Here is a 25,960-nt window from a genome sequence, read left to right on the forward strand (position 1 = left end):
TGCCAGGAAAATAACCTCTCACTCAACATCAACAAAACAAAGGAGATTATCGTGGACTTCAGGAAACAGCAGAGGGTGCACCCACCTATCCACCTCGACGGGACTGCAGTGGAGAAGGTGGAAAGCTTCAAGTTCCTTGGCGTACACATCACTGACAAACTGAAATGGACCACCCACACAGACAGTGTGGTGAAGAAGGCGTATCAGAGCCTCTTCAACCTCAGGAGGCTAAAGAAATTTGGCTTGGCACCTAAAACCCTCACAAACTTTTACAGATGCACAATTGAGAGCATCCTGTCGGGCTGTATCACCGCCTGGTACAGCAACTGCACCGCCCGCAACCGCAAGGCTCTCCAGAGGGTGGTGCGGTCTGCCCAAAGCATTCCCGGGGTTAAACTACACTGCCCTCCAGGACACCTACAGAACCCGATGTCACAGGAAGGCCAAAAAGATCATCAAGGATATCAACCACCCAAGCTACTGCCTGTTCACCCTGCTATCATCCAGAAGGCGAGGTCAGTACAGGTGCATTAAAGCTGGGACGAGAGACTGAAAAACAGCTTCTATCTCAAAGCCATCAGACCGTTAAACAGCCATCACTAGCACATTAGAGGCTGCTGCCTGTAGACATAGACTAGAAATCACTGGCCACTTTAAGAAATGGAACACTAGCCACTGAGCTACAGGGTGGTCCTCTGTAGCTCAATTGATAGAGCATGGCGCTTGTAACGCCAGGGTAGTGGGTTCGATCCCCAGGACCACCCATACGTAAAAATGTATGCACACATGACTTAATCGCTTTGGATAAAAGCGTCTGCTAAATATCATATTATTATACATATCTTGCATTACTCATCTCATATGGATATACTGTATTCTATACTATTCTACTGTATTTTAGTCCATGCCGCTCTGACATCGCTTGTCCATATATATGTATATATTCGATATTAGATTTGTGTGTATTGGGTATATGTTGTGAAATCGTTAGATATTACTTGTTAGATATTACTGCACTGTCGGAGCTAGAAGCACAAGCATTTCGCTACACATGCAATAACATCTGCTAAACACGTGTATGTGACCAATAAAATTTGATTTGATTTGATGATAGACTTAACAATTGCATGTGAGATTTGGTTCTGGGTGCTGAGATTATCCTTGCCATGACTTGGGTACAGCAAAGCTCTCTGTGTGTATGACAGCAGTAAAGCAGTCTGTGACAGAGTAGCATCAAGAGAGAAGCACACATAAGAATACTATTGTTACAAAACTCACCTTGACTTTCTTTTCCTCCAGGTCGATCTTGAGGAGTGAGTCTCCCACTAGGTGCCTGAAGCCACATCCGTAGAAGTAGCGATAGGGCCGCGTGTTGAACTTGCTGTAGTTGATCTGGGGGAACTCCAGACCGCCGTACTCATAAAGGTCCTCTCCATGGAGATCCTCAAACTGGCACACCACCTGACCAGGACACAAAAAGACCAAACTGATTAATGGCTGAACAAGAGTTAATAAAAGGTAAAAACCGGCAACTTAATTTCCTTCAATGATTTAAAGAAAGCTGAAACTTTTCAACACAAGCTCCTTCATCAGTGATTGAGTGGCTATTTACGGTTCCCACAGAAGTCCACATGTACTGTAATGGTAACTGCCAAATTAAAGGAAACACTTGAGTAAATGTGCTGCAACAGAATCGCATGTTCTCTTCTGCTTTATCATGGTTTGAACAAGGTGTGTAATTCCAGTCCACATAATACAGTAGGATATAATGCAATAAAGTACAGTAATATAGTTCACAGTCAAAAAGATTAGCCTACTGGAGCTAATTTCATTTATTTATTTACCCAAGAGAGCATATAGCTAGCTACATATATGGTATTTTATGTTTTTCTGTCTTGCATAATGTGCAGTAGCCTATATCATATATGTATTGGCTAATGTCACAATCATCTGGGCTTTTTTGGGCTTGGGCTCATTAAATGCCTTTAATGTAGGTGTCACGATCGTCTTCTTGTGAGATATTGGACCAAGGCGCAGCGTGTGCAAAATACATCTCTTTATTTTGGAAGAGAGAAAAACACGAAACCGAACACTATCCAAAACTAACAAAACAACAAACGACCGTGAAGCTAAATAACGTAAGTGCACAGACAAGCAACAAAACGTTCAACATAGACAATTACCCACAAACACATGATGCCCATGGCTGCCTTAAATATGGCTCCCAATTAGAGACAATAAACCACAGCTGTCTCCAATTGAGAACCAATCTAGGCAGCCATCAACATACAAACACCTAGACAAGATATTACCCCATTAAACCTACAAACCCCTAGACAAACCAAAACACATACTTCACCATGTCACACCCTGACCTAACTAAATTATTAATGAAAACAAAGATAACTAAGGCCAGGGTGTGACATAACCCCCCCCTTAAGGTGCGAACTCCGGGCGCACCAGCATAAAGTCTAGGGGAGGGTCTGGGTGGGCGTCTGTCCACGGTGGCGGCTCTGGCACTGGTCGTGGTCCCCACCCCACCATAGTCACTACCCGCTTTCGTAGCCTCCTCCAAATGACCACCCTCCAACTTAACCCCACTGGATTAAGGGGCAGCACCGGACTAAGAGGCAGCACCGGACTAAGGGGCAGCACCGGACTAAGGGGCAGCACCAGGATAAGGAGCAGCACCGGGATAAGGGGCAGCACCGGGCTAAGGGGCAGCACCGGACTAAGGGGCAGCACCGGACTGAATGGCGGATCCTGGCTGGCTGGCTCTGGCGGATCCTGGCTGGCTGGCGGATCCTGGCTGGACGGCTCTGGCGGATCCCGGCTGGACGGCTCTGGCGGATCCCGGCTGGACGGCTCTGGCGGATCCTGGCTGGACGGCTCTGGCGGATCCTGGCTGGACGGCTCTGGCGGATCCTGGCTGGACGGCTCATGGCTGGCTGACGGATCTGGCTGCTCATGGCTGGCTGACGGATCTGGCTGCTCATGGCTGGCTGACGGATCTGGCTGCTCATGGCTGGCTGAAGGATCTGGCTGCTCATGGCTGGCTGACGGATCTGGCTGCTCCTGTCTGGCGGAAGGCTCTGGCTGATCCTGTCTGGCGGAAGGCTCTGGCTGATCCTGTCTGGCGGAAGGCTCTGGCTGCTCCTGTCTGGCGGAAGGCTTCGGCTGCTCCTGTCTGGCGGAAGGCTCTAGCGGCTCCTGTCTGGCGGAAGGCTTTAGCGGCTCCGGTCTGGCGGACGGCTCTGAAGGCTCATGGCAGACGAGCGGCTTTGCAGGCTCAGTACAGACGGGCAGTTCATGCAGCGCTTGGCAGACGGACAGTTCAGACGGCGTTGGGCAGACGGGCAGTTCAGGCGCCGTTGGGCAGACGGGCAGTTCAAGCGCCGTTGGGCAGATGGGCAGTTCAGGCGCCGTTAGGCAGACGGCAGACTCTGGCCGGCCGAGACGCCCTAGAGGCCTGGTGCGTGGTGCCGGAACTGGAGGTACCGGGCTGAGGACACGCATCTCAGGTCTAGTGCGGGGAGAAGGAACAGGGCATGCTGGACCCTGGGGACGCACATAAGGCCTAGTGCGTGGTGCCGGAACTGGTGGTCCCGGGCTGAGGACACGCATCTCAGGGCTAGTGCGGGGAGCAGGAACAGGCCGGACCGGGCTGGCGACGCGCACCGTAGGTTTGGTGCGAGTGGCAGGAACAGGCCGGGTCGGGCTGGCGACGCGCACCGTAGACTTGGTGCGGGTGGCAGGAACAGGCCGGACCGGGCTGGCGACGCACACCGTAGGTTTGGTGCGAGTGGCAGGAACAGGCCGGGTCGGGCTGGCGACGTACACCGTGGGTCTGGTACGTGGAGCAGGAACAGGTCGGGCTGGGCTGGCCACGCACACCGTAGGCTTCGTACGTGGAGCAGGAACAGGCCGGGCTGGGCTGGCGACGCACACCGTAGGCTTTGTGCGTTGAGCAGGAACAGGCCGGGCTGGGCTGGCGACGCACACCGTAGGCTTTGTGCGTTGAGCAGGAACAGGCCGGGCTGGGCTGGCGACGTTCACCGTAGGCTTCGTACGTGGAGCAGGAACCGGCCGGGCTGGACTGGCGACGCACACCGTGGGCTTGATGCGTGGAGTAGGAACAGGCCGGTCCGTACTGGGAACACACACCACTGGCCTTAACCGGGGATCAGGAACGGGCCGGACCGGACTGGTAACACACCTCAGTCTCTTACGCCGTGCCTCAACTGCTTCCCTCCCTCTACTTGCCAATGGTTCCCGTAAACCGGTAGCCTTCTCTCCACGTCTCCCTGTGGCAGCCTCCTGCTGCCCAGCCGCCCAGCCATGTGCCCCCCCAAAAAACTTTTTGGGGTTGCCTCTCGTCCTTCCGACGATGGCCCTGCTGACGCCGTTGCTCCTCTCTCAGTCGCCTCTCCACTGTTTCACACCATGGCCGTCGATCCATTCCATCCAGGATTTCCTCCCAAGTCCAAGACCCTTTACCTTCCAAAATCTCCTCCCATGTCCAGACCCTTGGCTCCTGGACACGCCGCTTGGTCCTTTGATGGTGGGTAATTCTGTCACGATCGTCTTCTTGTGAGATATTGGACCAAGGCGCAGCGTGTGCAAAATACATCTCTTTATTTTGGAAGAGAGAAAAACACGAAACCGAACACTATCCAAAACTAACAAAACAACAAACGACCGTGAAGCTAAATAACGTAAGTGCACAGACAAGCAACAAAACGTTCAACATAGACAATTACCCACAAACACATGATGCCCATGGCTGCCTTAAATATGGCTCCCAATTAGAGACAATAAACCACAGCTGTCTCCAATTGAGAACCAATCTAGGCAGCCATCAACATACAAACACCTAGACAAGATATTACCATATTAAACCTACAAACCCCTAGACAAACCAAAACACATACTTCACCATGTCACACCCTGACCTAACTAAATTATTAATGAAAACAAAGATAACTAAGGCCAGGGTGTGACAGTAGGGCTCATAAAATGTATTTAATATAAGTCTCATCAGGCTCAGGTAGCATCAGGTTTGAATTTTCATGCTGATCAAAGCTAATCAAATCCAGACATATTTACAGTGGCTTGCAAAAGTATTTACCCCCCTTTTGCAAGCCACTTTTTTCCTATTTTGTTGCCTTACAACCTGGAATTAAAATTATTTTTGGGGGGGTTTTGTATCATTTGATTTACACAACATGCCTACCACTTTGAAGATGCAAAATATTTTTTTATCGTGAAACAAACAAGAAATAACACCAAAAAAAAGAACTTGAGCGTGCATAACTATTCACCCCCCCCAAAGTCAATACTTTGTAGACCCACCTTTTGCAGCAATTACAGCTGCAAGTCTCTTGGGGTATGTCTCTATAAGCTTGGCACATCTAGCCACTGAGATTTTTGCCCATTCAAGGCAAAACTGCTCCAGCTCCTTCAAGTTGGATGGGTTCCACTGGTGTACACCAATCTTTAAGTCATACCACAGATTCTCAATTGGATTGAGGTCTGGGTTTTGACTAGCCATTCCAAGACATTTAAACGTTTCCCCTCAAACCACTCAAGTGTTGCTTTAGCAATGTGCTTAGGGTCATTGTCCTGCTGGAAGGTGAACCTCCATCCCAGTCTCAAATCTCTGGAAGACTGAAACTGGTTTCCCTCAAGAATTTCCCTGTATTTAGCACCATCCATCATTCCTTCAATTCTGACCAGTTTCCCAGTCCCTGCCGATGGAAAAACATCCCCACAGCATGATGCTGCCATCACCATGCTTCACTGTGGGGATGGTGTTCTCGGGGTGATGAGAGGTGTTGGGTTTGCGCCAGACATAGTGTTTTCCTTGATGGCCAAAAAGCTCAATTTTAGTCTTATCTGACCAGAGTACCTTCTTCCATATGTTTGGGGAGTCTCCCACATGGCTTTTGGCAAACACCAAACGGGTTTGCTTTTTTTTTTCTTTAAGCAATGGCTTTTTTCTGGCCACTCTTCCGTAAAGCCCAGCTCTGTGGAGTGTACGGCTTAAAGTGGTCCTATGGACAGATACTCCAATCTCCGCTGTGGAGCTTTGCAGCTCCTTCAGGGTTATCTTTGGTCTCTTTGTTGCCTCTCTGATTAATGCCCTCCTTGCCTGGTCCATGAGTTTTTGTGGGCAGCCGTCTCTTGGCAGGTTTGTTGTGGTGCCATATTCTTTCCATTTTGTAATAATTGATTTAATGGTGCTCCGTGGGATGTTCAAAGTTTCAGATATTTTTTATAACCCAACCCTGATCTGTACTTCTCCACAACTTTGTCCCTGACACGTTTGGAGAGCTCCTTGGTCTTCATGGTGCCGCTTACTTGGTGGTGCCCCTTGCTTAGTGGTGTTGCAGACTCTGGGGCCTTTCAGAACAGGTGTATATATACTTAGATCATGTGACACTTAGATTGCACACAGGTGGACTTTATTTAACTAATTATGTGACTTCTGACGGTAATTAATTGCACCAGATCTTATTTAGGGGCTTCATAGCAAAGGGGGTGAATACACATGCACGCACCACTTTTCCTTTATTTATTTTTTTGAATTTTTTGAAACAAGTAATTTTTTTTCATTTCACTTCACCAATTTGGACTATTTTGTGTATGTCCATTACAAGAAATCCAAATAAAATAAATGTAAATTACAGGTTGTAAAGCAACAAAATAGGAAATACGCCAAGGGGGATGAATACTTTTGCAAGGCACTGTATATGCTTTATAATGCTTTTGAATGACAGTTCCGGTTTGGGTGGGAAATACGGGGTTTATTCTCGCGATGGAACATTTGTAAAATACCAGGAAAATATTCAACCTTCCTCCATACTGCATACAGTCTTGTCACATTACTGACTTGGCATGATTTGTCATATATTTATTTATTTATTTATTTGTTTGTCTGTAGGTCAGATATGTTATAGAGCTATAGTACTTGGAATAAGTCCAAACACACAACTGTAATGTTGGGAACAACTATCATGTTGCAAAAAACTGTCGTCAACAACCAGACTTGGCAGGGGAAAAGTTCCAGAGCATGTAGGTAGGTTGTACTTCATTCACCACAGTAAGATAACAAGTGCACTGGAACTCTCCACAAACACTTGTCACACTTGAGAAGGTCGAAAACATGTACAACAATAAGAAAAATAAAAGACGTTGACAGTTAAGTACAGTAATTCCACCCCACCTTGATCTTTCTAACACATGAACAAAGGGTGTTGGAAAGACAAAGATTACTTATTGGTCAATTGCACACAAGGTCCAACCGAAATTTGACTTCCGCTTTTAACCCAACTCCTCCGAAAGACACAGATACATACATACTTACAGTACATATACAGGTTTTGGAGTGGTGCAGGGGCCTGCCACACTGGGCACGCGGGGAGCTGTTGTTTTGGGGGGGTTAAGTGCCTTGCTCAAGGAAATGGCATCTACTGTAGGATTAGATACCAGCATCCCTCCGGTTGCCAGCTCACTTCCCGACAGATCTTTCCAGTTGGACAAGGATTTGAACTGGCAATCCCCCAGTTGCAGACTCGCCAGAATAGCTAACAAAATACTTTGACAGTTCAGTACACTCATCCCCCCTGGCCATATCTTTCTCACACACACAAAAGATCGCAGAAATACAAGGACACAATCAGATTACAGAAACATGCACATTTCTAAAATACCAAACTATCACTAACAACAACACATACAGACAACAGAAATATGCAAATTTCCAACATACCAAAATATCACTAACATCAACACATAGATAACAGAAACTTGCTAATTTTCAGTATACCTTATCATTGGCTGTTTTGAAAGAAGTGGCAGAGCTGGCGGGACGTGTGTTGAGGTTCACACCTGTCGGTGTGTCGTTGGTCACATTGAGGGGCAGAACAAAGCGCCGGGGGAACGCTCTGTACATGTTGTTGTACACCTGAGGAACAAATACAGCGCACGTGAACATCACATCATCACAATGTCACAGCATAAATATGTGTGGTATCAATGGGTGTGTTTTGAGTTTGAGTGTGTTTAGATTTCTGTGTGTTGTTTGTGTGTATGTGTGTGTGTCGGTGTGTGTTAGTGTGTGTGTGTGTGTGTCTGCGTGCGTGCGTGCGTTTCGTGCTATCTAGAACCTAAAAGGGTTATTTGGCTGTCCCCATAGGAGAACCCTTTGAAGAACAACACCGAACAAAAATATAAACGCAACAGTGTTCATCCCATGTTTCATGAGCTGAAATAAAAGATCCCATAAATTGTCAATTTCCTTTGCCAAGATAATCTATCCACCTGACAGGTGTGGCATATCAAAAAGCTGATTAAACAGCATGATCATTACACAGATGCAACTTGTGCTTGGGACAATAAAAGGCCACTCTAAAATGTGAAGTTCTGTCACACAACACAATGCCACAGATGTCTCAAGTTTTGAGGGAGCATTCAATTGGCATGCTGTCTGCAGGAATGTCCAAGAGTGCTGTTGCCAGATAATTTAATGTTAATTTCTCTACCATAAGCCGCCTCCAATGTCGTTTTAGTGAACTTTAGTACGTCCAACCGGCCTCACAACCGCAGACCCTGTGTATGGCGTCGTGTGGGCGAGCGGATTGCTGATGTCAACGTTGTGAACACAGTGCCCCATGGTGGCTGTGGTGTTATGGTATGAGCAGGCATAAGCTACGGACAGCAAATACAATTGCAATTTATCGATGGAAATTTGAATGCACAGAGAAACCGTGACGAGATCCTGTGGCTCATTGTCGTGCCATTCATCCACCGCCATCACCTCATGTTTCAGCATGATAATACACAGCCCATTGTCGCAAGGATCACTACAAAATTCCTGGAAGCTGAAAATGTCCCAGTTCTTACATGGCCTGCATACTCACCAGACTTGTCACCCATTGAGCATGTTTGGGATGCTCTGTATCGACATCTATGACAGCATGTTCCAGTTCCCACCAATATCCAGCAACTTCACAAAGCCATTGAAGAGGAGTGGGACAACATTCCACAGGCCACAATCAAGAGCCTGATCAACTCTATACGAAGGAGATGTATCGTGCTGCATGAGGCAAATGGTGGTCACACCAGATACTGACTGGTTTTCTGATCCACGCCCCTACCTTTTTTTAAAGGTATCTGTGACCAACAGATGAATATCTGTATTCCCAGTCATGTGAAATCCATTGATTAGGGTCTAATTTATTTATTTCAATTGACTGATTTCCTTATATGAACTGTAACTCAGTAAACTCTTTGAAATTGTTGCATGTTGAGTGTATATTTTTGTTCAGTATACTGTAGTTTTGGTTCCAGGTAAAACCCTTTTGGTTCCAGGTAGAACCCTTTTCGGTTCCATATAGAAACCAAAAAGGGTTCTCCTATGGTGACAGCTGAAGAATCCTTTTGGAACCCTTTTTTCTAAGATTGAATGTGTTCGTGCATGTGTGTGTTTGTGTGTGTTTACTTGTGTGTGTGCCTTCAGAAAGTATTCACACTAATTGACTTAATCCACATTTTGTTGTGTTACAGTCTGAATTCAAAATGGATTATATATTATTTTTCTCTCACCCATCTACACACAATACCCCATATTGACAAAGTAAAGACGTTTTTTAAATGTTTTGCTAATGTATTGAACATTAAATACAGAAATATCTAATTTACACAAGTATTCACACCCCTGAGTCAATACTTTGTAGAAGCACCTTTGGCAGCAATTAAAGCTGTGAGTCTTTCTGGGTAAGTCTTTAAGAGCTTTCCACAACTAGATTGTGCAACATTTCCCCATTATTCTGTTCAACATTCTTCAAGCTCTGTCAAATTGGTTGTTGATCATTGCTAGACAACCATTTTCAGGTCTTGCCATAGATTTTCAAGCAGATTTAATTCAAAACTGTAACTTGGCCACTCAGGAACATTCACTGTCTTCTTGGTAAGCAACTCCAGTGTAGATTTGGCTTTGTGTTTTAGATTATTGTCCTGCTGAAAGGTGAATTCATCTCCCGGTGTCTGTTGGAAAGCACACTGAACCAGGTTTTCCTCTAGGATTTTGCCTGTGCAAAAAAACCTCCCCAGTCCTTAATGATTACAAGCATACCCATAACATGATGCAGCCACCACTATGCTTGAAAATATGGAGAGTGGTACTCAGTAATGTGTTTTATTGGATTTGCCCAAACATAACACCTTATATTCATGACAAAAAGTTAATTGCTTAGCCAGATTTTTAGCAGTATTACTTTAGTACCTTGTTGCAAACAGGATGCATGTTTTGGAATATTTTGTGACAAAGCATCTCAATTTAATACATTTTAAATTCAGGCTGTAACACAACAAAATGTGGAAAAAGTCAAGGGGTGTGAATACTTTCTGAAGGCACTGTATTTCCATGCTGACCTGATCGAGAGCCTCCCCTGACTTGCGTAGGTTCTGGATGAGGTAGTTGTTGATGGCTTCTCCGCTGTCAGAGCAACAAATGTCCAGCATCAGGAAGCAGTCCTCCTCATAAGCATTGATCTGGTGGAACACTGACAGAGCCTTGGTGTGGAACTTTACTGAACTGGTCTAGAGGAGACAGAGGAGAGAGGGGACAAACATTACTGAGCTGGTCTGGTGGAGATAGAGGAGAGAAAGAGAGAAAAACATTACTTTGCTGTGTTGGTCTAGAGAAGATAATAGAGTGTGGGACAAAGATTAGATCAAATAAAATATCATTTATTGGTCATTTAGCAATTTAGTAAGTAGCTCAGTTACTAGCTGTATCATTGATTCAGTGTATTACTCACTGGTGAACATGACTGCTATATGTGCTACTTTTATGATAATTAGACACATTATGATACAGTATCATAGATTAGCGCTTCTGTACTTCCCATACAGTCAAGCAATTATCTTTTCATATGAAAAATAACAAAGCCCAAGGCCAAAAAGAAAATAAATGTACTCTTGGAATTATCTTGTTCAAATGACTTAGTATCTCGTTTGAATGACTTAGTAGAACATTTGTATTTTTACTAAGTCGTTCAAACGAGATACTAAGTTGTTTGAATTACTTATTACCTTGTTTGAGCAGTTTACAGTACCCTGAAAAAGTATTTGCCCCCTTTCTGATTTTCTCTATTTTTGCATATGTTTGATACTGAATGTTATCAGATCTTCAACCAAAACATAATATTAAATCAAGGGAACCTGAGTTTACAAATAACACAACAAAATGTTTTATCCTTAACATATATATATTTTTTACAAAGTTATGCAACATCAAATTAAGTGTCAGAGTTGAGTGTTGGGGTGGTGTAGAATCAGGCGCAGGACACACAGAGGTTTCGAACAGCGTCTTTAGTAAAGTCCAAAACAACGAGCCATACACGGCAACAGGCTACAGGCGAACTTTACGCACAACAGTAAAGTAAGCTAAGGCGCACAAAGTGCGGAACTCTCTCTCAAAACAACAAAAGTCAGAGAGAACAGAATAAACGAACTAACACACAACATGACACGGAACAATTATACACAACACCTGACCAAAAACAAGAGAACTAAATAGGACGCCTAATTAAACACTAATAAGGAACAGGTGTAGCAAAACAGACAAAACCAATCAAACATAGAAACATAGAACGGTGGCAGCTAGTACTCCAGAGACGACGACCGCCGAAGCCTGCCCGAACATGGAGAAGGAGCAGCCTCGGCCGAAACCGTGACAGTACCCCCCCCCCCTTGACGCGCGGCTCCAGCCGTGCGCCGACCCCGGCCTCGGGGACGACCAGGAGGACGCGGAGCAGGGCGCGTGGGATGACCACGATGGAACTCGGCCAGAAGAGACGGGTCTAGGATGTCCCTCCTCGGCACCCAGCACCACTCCTCCGGGCCGTACCCCTCCCACTCCACGAGATATTGAAGACCCCCCATCCGGCATCTCGAATCTAGGATGGACCGAACAGTGTACGCCGGAGCCCCCTCGATGTCCAACGGGGGCGGAGGAGTCTCTTCTATCTCATAGTCCTGGAGTGGACCAGCTACCACCAGCCTGAGGAGAGACACATGGAACGAGGGGTTAATATTATTGTATTCAATGGGCAGTTGTAACCTGTAACACACCTCGTTCAATCTCCTCAGGACTTTGAATGGCCCCACAAACCGCCGACCCAGCTTCCGGCAGGGCAGGCGGAGGGGCAGGTTTCTGGTGGAGAGCCAGACTCGATCTCCAGGTGCATACACTGGCCCCTCACTGCGGTGGAGATCGGCGCTCGTCTTATGTCGACGGATGGCCCGCTGCAGGTGGACGTGTGCAGCGTTCCACGTCTCCTCCGAGCGCCGCACCCACTCATCCACCGCAGGAGCCTCGATCTGGCTCTCATGCCAAGGTGCCAGAACCGGCTGGTACCCTAACACACACTGGAAAGGGGTTAGTTTAGTGGAGGAGTGGCGGAGAGAGTTCTGTGCCATCTCGGCCCAGGGAACATATCTCGCCCACTCCTCCGGCCGGCCCTGGCAATACGACCTCAGAAACCTACCCACATCCTGGTTGACCCGTTCGACCCGCCCATTACTCTCCGGGTGGTATCCCGAGGTAAGGCTCACCGAAACCCCCAACCGTTCCATAAACGCTCTCCAAACTCTGGAGGTAAACTGGGGGCCTCGATCAGACACTATATCCTCGGGTACCCCGTAATGCCGGAAGACGTGGGTAAATAGAGCCTCAGCGGTCTGTAGGGCAGTAGGAAGACCCGGCATGGGAAGGAGACGACAGGCCTTCGAGAACCGATCCACAACGACCAGGATGGTGGTATTCCCCTGGGAGGGGGGAAGGTCTGTAACAAAATCCACCGAGAGGTGAGACCAGGGTCGTTGTGGAACAGGCAGGGGTTGTAACTTACCCCTGGGCAAGTGTCTGGGCGCCTTACACTGGGCACACACCGAGCAGGAGGAGACATAAATCCTCACATCCCTGGCTAACGTTGGCCACCAGTACTTTGTGCTAAGGCAGTGCACTGTCCGGCCAATACCTGGATGCCCAGAGGAGGGTGACGTGTGAGCCCAATAAATGAGTCCATCCCGGACCTCGAGCGGGACGTACGTCCGACCCACCGGACACTGTGGAGGGCTAGGGTCGGTGCGTAACGCCCGCTCGATCTCCGTATCGACCTCCCATACCACCGGTGCAACCAGACAAGACTTAGGTAGTATGGGAGTGGGCTCAACGGACCTCTCCTCCGTGTCATACCGCCGAGACAGGGCATCTGCCTTCCCGTTCTGGGACCCAGGGATGTAAGTGATCTTAAACACGAACCGGGCTAGAAACATAGTCCACCGAGCCTGGCGAGGATTTAGCCTCCTAGCTGCCCGAATGTATTCCAGGTTACGGTGGTCAGTCAAAATGAGAAAAGGGTGTTGAGCCCCCTCAAGCCAATGCCTCCACACCTTTAGGGCTTGTACCACGGCTAACAGCTCCCTGTCCCCTACGTCATAATTACGCTCCGCCGGACTGAGCTTCTTCGAATAAAAAGCACAGGGGCGGAGTTTAGGTGGTGTGCCGGACCGTTGTGAGAGAACGGCCCCGATACCGGCTTCAGACGTGTCCACCTCCACTTGGAATGGTAAAGCGGGATCCGGGTGCGCCAACACCGGAGCCGAGGTAAACAGGTCCTTCAGTCTCCCAAAAGCCCTGTCCGCCTCCGCTGACCACCGCAAGCGCACCGGACCCCCCTTCAGAAGGGACGTTATGGGAGCTGCCACCTGTCCAAAGCCCCGGATAAACCTCCGGTAGTAATTCGCAAAACCCAAGAACTGCTGCACCTCTTTAACCGTGGTTGGGGTTTGCCAATTACGCACGGCTGACACACGGTCAACCTCCATCTTCACCCCTGACGCAGACAACTGATAACCCAAAAAGGAGACCGACTCCTGGAAGAACAGACATTTCTCTGCCTTGACATACAGGTCATGCTCCAACAACCTCCTCAACACTCGGGCGCACCAGGGCTACATGCTCGGCTCGGGTAGAACTGTACACCAGAATATCGTCTATGTACCACGACTACTCCCTGCCCCTGCATGTCCCGGAAAATCTAATCTACAAAGGATTGGAAGACTGATGGCGCATTCATTAACCCGTATGGCATGACGAGATACTCGTAATGACCGGAGGTAGTACTAAATGCTGTCTTCCATTCATCGCCCTCTCTAATGCGCACCAAGTTATATGCGCTCCTGAGGTCCAATTTTGTGAAGAACCGTGCCCCGTGTAATGACTCCGTCATAGTCGCAATCAGAGGGAGAGGATAACTATATTTTACAGTAATCTGATTGAGACCGCGGTAATCAATACACGGGCGCAAACCTCCATCCTTCTTCTTCACAAAAAAGAAGCTCGAGGACGCGGGCGAAGTGGAAGGCCGTATGTATCCCTGTCTCAGAGACTCGGCAATGTATGTCTCCATCGCCCTCTTCTCCTCTTGTTACAAAGGATACACATGGCTCCGCGGGAGCGCAGCTCCTGCCTGGAGGTCTATCGCACAATCCCCCTGTCTATGAGGCGGCAACCGCGCCGCTCTCGTCTTGCTAAACACGTGTGCCAAATCCTCATACTCGGGGGGAATGTGCAGTGCGGGCATTTGGTTCGGACTCTCCACCGAGGTCACCCCTACGGAAACACCCAGACTCACACTGGGCAGACCACCCCTTAAGAGCCTTCTCTCGCCACGAAATAGTACGATCATGGGTAATCAACCAGGGAAGCCCCAGTACCACCGGATACGCAGGAGAGTCGATCAGATAGAGCTGAATCGTCTCCTCATGACCCCCCTGCGTCTCCATCCTAAGTGGCACTGTGACCTCCCTAATCAACCCGGATCCTAACGGACGGCTATCTAGGGCATGTACCGGGAAAGGATTATTTACCGAAAGGAGAGGGATCACTAACTCTACACAGAATTTACGATCTACAAAATTCCCAGCTGCGCCTGAATCTACTAGCGCCTTATGCTGGGAACGAGGTGCAACCTGTGGAAAACAAACAGGTATAGTTATGTGTACGACAGAAAGCTCTGGGTAAGTGGGGCGCCTACTCACCTGGGAGGACTCCCCAATGCGTGGCCTGCCTTCTCTTCCACCAGGAGACCCTCCCCAGCACCTAGCCGCGGTGTGCCCTCCACGGCCACAGTTGGTGCAGGGGACGGCCCCGATCAGGCTCCTTCTCCTCCGTTCTCTAGCGCCAGCACCTCCGAGCTCCATAGGCCTCGGCTCGGAGGTGCTGGAGGGTGGAATGGGCGACCCCCACCCGGGACGCCCGCGAGTGGCGAGCAGGGTGTCCAGCCGAAAGGCCATGTCCACCAATTGGTCAAACGACAGCGTGGTATCCCTACACGCCAACTCTCTCTGGACGTCCTCACGGAGGCTGCAGCGGAAGTGATCTATGAGGGCCCGCTCATTCCACCCTGCATCTGCCGCTAGAGTCCGGAACTCCAGCGCAAACTCCTGAGCGCTCCTCATCCCCTGCCGGAGGTAGAATAGACGCTCCCCCGCCGCCTTCCCCTCTGGTAGATGGTCAAACACTGCACGGAAGCGGCGGGAGAACTCCGCATAGGTGATAGTAGCGGCGTCCATTCTCCTCCATTCGGCGTTGGCCCACTCCAACGCCTTGCCGGTGAGACAGGAGATGAGGGCGGAAACGCTCTCGTGTCCCGAGGGCGCCGGGTGTACGGTGGCGAGGTAGAGTTCAACTTGCAGCAGGAACCCTTGACACCCGGCATCGGTGCCGTCGTACGCCCTCGGGAGCGAGAGCCGAATCCCACTGGGTTCCGGAAGTTGGACAGGCGGACTCATCGATGGTGCTGGTGTGGTAGGTGGGGGCGTGGGTACCCCGCTGGTCCCCCATCGATGGAGGGTGTTCATAACTCTATCCAGAGCGTGTCCGATTTGATTAATCCTGTCCTCCTGTCCACGAAGACGCTCCTCAATGATTTTCACTGGGTGCTGTAGCTCCTGCTGATTCCATAACTGGTGTGTAATTATGTCAGGGTTGAGTGTTGGGGTGGTGTAGAATCAGGCGCAGGACACACAGAGGTTTCGAACAGCGTCTTTAGTAAAGTCCAAAACAACGAGCCATACACGGCAACAGGCTACAGGCGAACTTTACGCACAACAGTAAAGTAAGCTAAGGCGCACAAAGTGCGGAACTCTCTCTCAAAACAACAAAAGTCAGAGAGAACAGAATAAACGAACTAACACACAACGTGACACGGAACAATTATACACAACACCTGACCAAAAACAAGAGAACTAAATAGGACGCCTAATTAAACACTAATAAGGAACAGGTGTAGCAAAACAGACAAAACCAATCAAACATAGAAACATAGAACGGTGGCAGCTAGTACTCCGGAGACGACGACCGCCGAAGCCTGCCCGAACAAGGAGAAGGAGCAGCCTCGGCCGAAACCGTGACATTAAGTAATTGCCCCTTACACTCAATAACTGGTTGTGCCAACTTTAGCTAGAATGAATGCAACCAAATGCTTCCTGTAGTTGTAGATCAGTCTCTCACATCGCCGTGGAGGAATTTTGGCCCACTCTTGCATGCAGAACTGCTTTAACTCAGTGACATTTGTGTGTTTTCAAGCATGAACTGCTCATTTCAAGTCCTGCCACATCTCTATTGGGATTAGGTCTGGACTTTGACTAGGCCATTCCAAAACTTCAAATTTGTTGCTTTTTAACCTTTTTCATGTAGACTTGATTGTGTGTTTTGGATCATTGTCTTGCTGGATGACCCAGCTGCGCTTCAGCTTCAGCTCACAGACGGATGGCCTGACATTCTCCTGTAGAATGATCTGATACAGAGCACAATTCATGATTCCTTTTATTAAGGCAAGTCATCCAGGTCCTGAGGCAGCAAAGCATCCCCAAACCATTACACTACCAGCACCATGCTTGACCGTTGGTATGAGGTTCTTACTGTGGAATGTAGTGTTTGGTTTTCGCCAGACGTAATGGGACCCATCTCATCCAAAAAGTTGACCCAAGTTTGCCAAAAAGCACCTGGAAGCACCAGGATGATCATCAAGACTCTTGGAATAATGTTCTATGGACAGATGAGTCAAAAGTATAACTTTTTGGATGACATGGGTCCCATTATGCCTGGCAAAAACCAAACACTGCACTCCACAGTAAGAACCTTATACCAATGGTCAAGCATGGTGTTGGTAGTGTGATTGAGTGTAAGGGGGCAATTACTTGTTCATACAGGGGGATTGGGTGTTGCATCGGTTTTTTAAATGAAATAAGTATGTAATTGTTGTGTTATTTGTTCACTCAGGTTCCCTTTATCTAATATTAGGTTTTGGTTGAAGATCTGATAACATTCAGTATCAAAAATATGCAAAAGTAGAGAAAATTTGAAAAGGGGAAAATATTTTTTCACAGTACTATAATATGCAGCTTGTCAGACCGTGTAATTGGTGATGCAGCCATTCATTCACTGATTCCATCCATTGATATGATTATTCATTGACAGTTCTTTGATAGCCTAAAGCAGGGCTGCTTTTGAATACCAGAGCATGCAAGTGGGCGAGTGTGGAGCTATGAGCAGAGCGTAATTCAAGCAGATTTAAACAATGGTGTCAGCCTTCTCTCCTGCTCCAATTTCACTCCAGTACTGCTCAGCCACAAGCTCTGGGCATGCTCTGCCTAGCATTTTTCATTTCCTTTTTCACTGTTCTTTTAATTAATGTGACCCCACCCACGGTGGCCTACTGTATATCTAGTTGATATTCTACTTTCTATCAAACAACTGTCAATGAATAATCATATTAATGGATGGAATCAGTGAATTAATGGGTGCAGCAACCTTTGCACGGTCTGAAGAGCTGCATAAGAAACTAGGCCTAATTAGACAAAATAACAATTAAGTAGTTCAAATGACTTAGTTTAAAAAAAAATCTTAAGTCGTTCAAACGAGACAATAAGTCGTTTTGAACGAGATAATTTAAAAACGTTACGTTTTTATATATATTTTTGCTTTGGGCTTCAGGGCTTCCGTAATATAACCATATTAGTTATTTATTTGCATTATAAAGGCCTTTAAAAGCCTTGTCCTGTCCACCTCTCACCTGTCCCGTGTGTTTGTCAACCAGGTGGAAGACAGTATCTTGCTTGGGGTCCCAGTAGACCCCCTCACTGATCCCCTTCCCCCTTAGCTTGGCTGTGACAATCTTCAGCAGGTCCATCTTGATAGGCTGCTCTATGAACACCACATAGTTCTCTGACATGGCTACAGGAAAAAGGGAAAATACATGTCAAACACATTGTTTTCATCAGGGTTGGGGTCGATTTGAATTTAAGGTTTTTAAATTTTTCTATTAAAATCACTTCCTGAATAGACTTTCATTAATATTTTTTTTTGCTGCAGAAAGAGAGGAAGAGATACATATACCTGTAAATACACAAGGCATTTTCACAATGATTGTCATTGCTGAGATACAGTTGTGTAGTGACATTGTGAGATTGTGTGTACATGGGTACAGGGAGGGTTAACCTTTTGACGCTTAAGTTCTAAATATTAATAACGGCCTTACCTTGAGTTCTTTTTGCACGCGGTTCCAGAATTTGATTGTTGCATTTTGACACTATTCTCTACACTCCTCATTGTATCAACACCACAATGTCTGCTTCAAATTAGGCTTTCTAAAACTTTATTCCTATAGTAGTAGCAGCGAGTATCTACTGTATAGTATTATTGATAATTGTATAATTATTATTAGCATCTATATTACATGTATTATTATCTGAAAGAGGCTTTGGTATTAGCCTGTCTGAGGGGTTGAGCACGTGAGATAGGGCGGGAAACCTGAGGCGCTGAGTCCGGTTTATTTGATAACGTAGTGGTGAACAAACAAAGTGAGAGTGAGGTATGAGCATATATTACATATGCCGATCATGGCGAAGGGAAACGCTGGCATCCTAAATACTAGGCTACAGCGGTGGCTACATTTCATCATCATGTCAACATATTATCACCACTGGACATGTAGCCTGCAGATACATGCCTCGTCACCAAGCGAGGAAGATATTTAGCATCAAATGCGATGAGTATTATGGCTTGGATAGGTTTTAGTCTGGTCGAGACGGAGGAGAATGAGAACAGAGTGGTGGACAAAGTTATGTAAACAACAAAATGAAGTAGTTTGTGCCGGTGATCAGATTGAATGGTGCGTGTGTGTAATCAGCTAAATTGTATGCAGAGACCGTGGCATGAGTGAAGCGAGGTTGTAGATATAATGGGTTATTTTAAACTATGGAGCTAAACAGGATTATCTAGGTTTATGCTTTAGCGCCATCTACGGGCTGAATGTTACGTGGGTGGCCCAGTTAGCTCTCCTTCCAAAACGTGGTTACATTTGTATAAACTTCAAGTATTAGAGTATATTTCTAGGAAAAGTCGATGTAATGTAACAACTCAAATCGTGCTCTTTAGTCTACAGGAGTCTACAGGTTAGGCTAAAGGTTGTTGGCTGATTGAAATAATCAAATCATATTTTCCCTAGCCAACAACTATTTGGCCAAATGATAAAACATAATTGTGAGAATGCATTACAAATCAAGGAATAACAAAAGTTGATTACATACTTTTATTTTTCTGTTTCATTTCAGAAATGGAGCCCAGGAGTCAAACAAAGTATTTAATTTCAGGTAAACAAACGACATCTATTTTTTGGGAACATTTCCCCAATCCCCGCCCCCCCCCATCAAACACCTCAAGTCATACATTTCAATACATTTTACAATTATATATTTTAAAATATCAGCATAAAGCAACAATTGTATCAGCCACTATAAGCCTACTTTCCACTTAGTAGTGCTTCAGGGTGTGATACTCGCCAAAGCAAGGAACTGCACACAAGGCTGTGTCACATGGCTCACACATATACTTGGTCAACTTCCTTTGTTTCTGTCGTTGGGTAGATGTTAGACAGACCTTGCAATGCCTCCTTGTGCTTTTTCCTTGCAGGTTGGTCTGAGGGACATCACTTGGTAAGTGGCATCCAGTGAGGCGTAGAGGATTGTCAGAGGCAGACTGGCCCCCAGCAGACGGATGACGATGAGTGTGGTGGTCCTCAAGGAGCTGCTGCATCAGGTTTATCCTGTACTGCTGGTACGAGATCACCTGTCCTGTGACCTGCCAGTGGATAATGTGGCTGTTGAGGAGAGCTATGTCTATTAGGTTGAAAAATAGCTTATTGTACTATTTAAGGCATTTTCTGTCACACTCAACAAAACTGTTCTGCATGTCCACTTTGTCAACTGCTCCCATGTTCTTGTTGTACTCCAAGACACAGTCTGGCTTCATTTTCCTCTCTCTGGTGACATATCTACTTTTACTGTGTCCGACATTTTGGAGGTATGCACAGTGGACAGAAAATGGACATCACGTTTGTCATGCCATTACACTGCCATTATCTCCCCGTTCATTTGGAACTCCACCTCCCCCTTGCTCATTTTAATTTTGAATATTGGCATCCCCTTCCTGAAAAATGTCATTGTGCCACAGGCCCCTGTGTTCTCCCTCAGATGGTACTGGAAAAGGATAGCGCTACTGTACCATTTGTCCGCAAATACAGTGCCCCTTTCTGAGGTAAGGCTGCAGCATGGTGATCACCACTGATCCAGATATGCCACAACCCTCAAAATGCCTTATATCTGTGGTGGTACCGGTGTAGATGATCAGGTCCTGTACATATCCTGTCAGACAGTCACATAAAACAATGGGATGTATTGCCGTAATGAAAGTCTTCCTTTCCAAGCCATGAGAGACTCATCAATGCACAAGTCCATGTGAGGCACAAACACTCTTCCAAATGCCCTGGTGAAGCTGCCCTAGACATTCCTAATTTTGTGAAGGGGGTCAGTGAGGTTGGCAGTGGCGTTGCTCACAAAGTGGAGTGCTCTCAGCAAGACAAGGAAGTGCTACTGGGAGAAAAGGGTTGGGAAAAAAGGGGGTCTGCCGCATGGAGTCAGTGGTCCAGTAGTCCCTCACAGAGCCCTTCTTCACTAGCCCCATCAGCAGCACCGTGACCAGGAAGGTATACAGTACATTTCAGTGATGGTAGTGTTCACCCATTTTGAGAGCTTCCCTTTTACACCAGGGGCAGTCTTTTCTTTCAGTTCATGAGAATACCTGCAAACAAATGTGCATATTTAGTAGGCTAAAGGCATTCTGAATTTTGATACTTTGTAGAGAGCCTTGGGTTTTTCTGTAATATGATGAAGGGCATACCTGTTGGTTTCCTGCACCACACTCTCCACCAATTCCTCATTAAAGAACAGTTTAAAACCCTCTGACTCTGAGTGGGTAGGCAGGGTGCTTTGTACGCCAGACAGGGTGTCGTTGAAGTCTATCTCTGATGGTGTGAAGTGACAGGATCTCCAGCAGCAGGGACCATGCTTCTCAACTTCTCCCTCACAGCCTATAAGATTGGCTGCAGCACCAGCATCTTGGGGAGGTGAGGGATGCTCATTGCCTGCAAGGTTGGTGTGGGCACCATTTTCCTCAGACATCTCACGCTCACAGTCCAGAAGGTTGGGGGGGGGGGGGCAGATATTCCTCGTCACTATCTGATTGATCCGACTCACTCTCATATACAGATTCTTCATCAGAATTACCAAATATTTATTGTACAGTGAGGGAAAAAAGTATTTGATCCCCTGCTGATTTTGTAAGTCTGCCCACTGACAAAGAAATTATCAGTCTATAAGTTTAATGGTAGGTGCATTTGAACAGTGAGAGACAGAATAACAACAAAAAATCCAGAAAAACGCATGTCAAAAATGTTATAAATTGATTTGCATTTTAATGAGGGAAATAAGTATTTGACCCCCTCTCAATTAGAAAGATTTCTGGCTCCCAGGTGTCTTTTATACAGGTAACGAGCTGAGATGAGGAGCACACTCTTAAAGGGAGTGCTCCTAATCTCAGCTTGTTACCTGTATAAAAGACACCTGTCCACAGAAGCAATCAATCAATCAGATTCCAAACTCTCCACCATGGCCAAGACCAAAGAGCTCTCCAAGGATGTCAGGGACAAGACCTACACAAGGCGGGAATGGGCTACAAGACCATCGCCAAGTAGCTTGGTGAGAAGGTGACAACAGTTGGTGCGATTATTCGCAAATGGAAGAAACACAAAAGAACTGTCAATCTCCCTCGGCCTGGGGCGCCATGCAAGATCTCACCTCGTGGAGTTGCAATGATCATGAGAACGGTGAGGAATCAGCCCAGAACTACACGGGACGATCTTGTCAATGATCTCAAGGCAGCTGGGACCATAGTCACCAAGAAAACAATTGGTAACACACTACGCCGTGAAGGACTGAAATCCTGCAGCGCCTGCAAGGTCCCCCTGGTCAAGAAAGCACATATACATGCCCGTCTGAAGTTTGCCAATGAACATCTGAATGATTCAGAGGAGAATTGGGTGAAAGTGTTGTGGTCAGATGAGACCAAAATCGAGTTCTTTGGCATTATCTCAACTCGCCGTGTTTGGAGGAGGAGGAATGCTGCCTATGACCCCAAGAACACCATCCCCACCGTCAAACATGGAGGTGGAAACATTATGCTTTGGGGTTGTTTTTCTGCTAAGGGGACAGGACAACTTCACCGCATCAAAGGGACGATGGACGGGGCCATGTACCGTCAAATCTTGGGTGAGAACCTCCTTCCCTCAGCCAGGGCATTGAAAATCGGTCGTGGATGGGTATTCCAGCATGACAATGACCCAAAACACACGGCCAAGGCAACAAAGGAGTGACTCAAGGAGAAGCACATTAAGGTCCTGGAGTGGCCTAGCCAGTCTCCAGACCTTAATCCCATAGAAAATCTGTGGAGGGAGCTGAAGGTTCGAGTTGCCAAACGTCAGCCTCGAAACCTTAATGACTTGGAGAAGATCTGCAAAGAGGAGTGGGACAAAATCCCTCCTGAGATGTGTGCAAACCTGGTGGCCAACTACAAGAAACGTCTGACCTCTGTGATTTGCCACCAAGTACTAAGTCATGTTTTGCAGAGGGGTCAAATACTTACTTCCCTCATTAAAATGCAAATCAATTTATAACATTTTTGCGTTTTTCTGGATTTTTTGTTGTTAATCTGTCTCTCACTGTTCAAATAAACCTACCATTAAAATTATAGACTGATCATTTCTTTGTCAGTGGGCAAATGTACAAAATCAGCAGTGGATCAAATACTTTTTTCCCTCACTGTATCTCCTCATCAGCGAGCCGTTTCCTTTTGAAATCGGACATTATCTCTATGCTCAATGGCTATCAGTGAGGACTTAGATTGTAACTATGTTTACTCTGGGTTGCCAGCTCAGACCCCCTTTCCTGGGGTTTTATTTTTATTCAGTTATAAACTGCTCCTGTGTTTGCCCCCCATTTATTGATAAATCCCCCATCATAGTAATATTTCCTCCATCATATTCCCCCACGATACCTTCCCCCATTTCCACCCCCCATGCACTTGAAACCCCCCCACAAATTAAATGAACCCCCCCACAAACACCCCTGAAATGTTTTCAACCAAATCTGGCAACCCTGTTCGCGCAACGGTTAGGCTAGGCAGTAGGCTTTTATTTGGGTGATGATATGTGAGGTTTGTAATCTAATGTCAGGGTACATATTGTACCTCACGGATATGATAGAGACGTACAGTGACAGTATCTAAGGGAAGTCATGTGTTGCATCCCGAATGGCACCTTCTTCCTTATATAGTGCACTACTTCTGACCAGCCCTGGTCAACAGAAGTGCACTATAAAGGGACAAGGCTGATATTTAGGACACAGCCATGATTATGTTTTGGCTCTTATTGCATGGGTACTTGACATGTTGAAGTGTTTGGTAGGTTTACCGAAGCTGTGGTAGTAGGAGGGCCTGACCTTGTCTGAAGGGACAATAGAGCAGAGCACTTTGGCCCCCTCCAGGGTTTCCTCAGGGTTGTTCTTCATAGGGGGCACTTTGATTATGTTATACAAGGCACCTGAAATGACAGGGACACAGTTAGTACACAACCTCTCACAGTGTTGTAATATTGTGTCACAACACTGGTGTATACAATACATAATCACCTAAACTCACAGGAACACTGTTTCTACACAACCTGTCACCCTGTGATATTGTGTCAGAGCCACGTAAAACACACACTTGTATATAAACAAGAAATATTTGTATACAAATACTTATATACAATAAATAAATTGTATCTCACAGAGATTATATAATATGTTTTCAGAAATTAACACCCAGTGTGTTCTCATTGCTCAACACAAACACCACTGTTGTCTATGGGGTTGTCATGACAGCTTGGTATGTTTGAGGAAGATAATTACCCCCTCACCCATCTGAGCTAGGCAAAACATAAATAAAGTTTATATAATATATTTTACTGGTTTAAATCCACACTATTAGTTCTATCTCAAGTCGCACTGAGGTTTAAGATGCAGAAATAGACACAGACTTGTGTATATTGCGATATTTGCCTTAAAGGGACACTTCACCAATTTATGTCTCCTGCACCATACCAGTGTCTACAGTAATGTTCTACATTCTGAAGAAAGGTCCTAAGAAAATGACCTCCTATGTTGTCAAAGGTAAGAAGCGGTGAAGTGCCCCTTTAAGTGAGCTTGATGAAAACCCCATCATGGCTCTACGGTGCTACCATTCTGGTCGTATATGCTCCTAAATATTTGGCTGTGCTACCTGGAATTTTAATTTGGGAGCACCAGTGCCACTAGAAAAAAAATCTAACATAACATTTAGTAGCTCCCTTATAAAAATTAATTTCTTATTGGTTTGTGGCAAATTTGCTGCAAACTAAATAATGTACCACAAAATGTTGCCATACAGTGGGTGAAAAAAGTATTTAGTCAGCCACCAATTGTGCAAGTTCTCCCACTTAAAAAGATGAGAGAGGCCTGTAATTTTCATCATAGGTACACGTCAACTATGACAGACAAATTGAGAAGAAAAAAAATCCAGAAACTCACATTGTAGGATTTGTAATGAATTTATTTGCAAATTATGGTGGAAAATAAGTATTTGGTCACCTACAAACAAGCAAGATTTCTGGCTCTCACAGACATGTAACTTCTTCTTTAAGAGGCTCCTCTGTCCTCCACTCGTTACCTGTATTAATGGCACCTGTTTGAACTTGTTATCAGTATAAAAGACACCTGTCCACAACCTCAAACAGTCACACTCCAAACTCCACTATGGCCAAGACCAAAGAGCTGTCAAAGGACACCAGAAACAAAATTGTAGACCTGCACCAGGCTGGGAAGACTGAATCTGCAATAGGTAAGCAGCTTGGTTTGAAGAAATCAACTGTGGGAGCAATTATTAGGAAATGGAAGACATACAAGCCAACTGATAATCTCCCTCGATCTGGGGATCCACGCAAGATCTCACGCCTTGGGGTCAAAAAAATCCCAGAACCACACGGGGGGACCTAGTGAATGACCTGCAGAGAGCTGGGACCAAAGTTACAAAGCCTACCATCAGTAACACACTACGCCGCCAGGGACTCAAATCCTGCAGTGCCAGACGTGTCCCCCTGCTTAAGCCAGTACATGTCCAGGCCCGTCTGAAGTTTGCTAGAGTGCATTTGGATGATCCAGAAGAGGATTGGGAGAATGTCATATGGTCAGATGAAACCAAAATAGAACTTTTTGGTAAAAACTCAACTCGTCGTGTTTGGAGGACAAAGAATGCTGAGTTGCATCCAAAGAACACCATACCTACTGTGAAGCATGGGGGTGGAAACATCATGCTTTGGGGCTGTTTTTCTGCAAAGGGACCAGGACGACTGATCTGTGTAAAGGAAAGAATGAATTTGGCCATGTATCATGAGATTTTGAGTGAAAACCTCCTTCC

At 46.4% G+C, this 25,960-nt stretch overlaps 1 protein-coding gene across 1 annotated transcript in view; it reads right to left on the minus strand.

Moving 5' to 3' along the window:
• The window catches only part of bco2a (beta-carotene oxygenase 2a), a 122,235-nt gene that overhangs the window by 14,324 nt on the left and 81,951 nt on the right, over positions 1 to 25,960 (minus strand). The window contains exons 6-10 of the mRNA XM_041894522.1: positions 23,940 to 24,068; positions 18,150 to 18,310; positions 10,435 to 10,602; positions 7,829 to 7,966; positions 1,279 to 1,461 (exon numbers count right to left, since the gene is read on the minus strand). Of these exons, the coding sequence (XP_041750456.1) occupies positions 1,279 to 1,461; positions 7,829 to 7,966; positions 10,435 to 10,602; positions 18,150 to 18,310; positions 23,940 to 24,068 (779 nt within the window). The remainder of the gene's footprint in view (positions 1 to 1,278; positions 1,462 to 7,828; positions 7,967 to 10,434; positions 10,603 to 18,149; positions 18,311 to 23,939; positions 24,069 to 25,960) is intronic.

The sequence above is a fragment of the Coregonus clupeaformis genome, chromosome 13, assembly GCF_020615455.1.
Source record: "Coregonus clupeaformis isolate EN_2021a chromosome 13, ASM2061545v1, whole genome shotgun sequence".
Taxonomy (NCBI): Eukaryota; Metazoa; Chordata; class Actinopteri; order Salmoniformes; family Salmonidae; genus Coregonus; species Coregonus clupeaformis.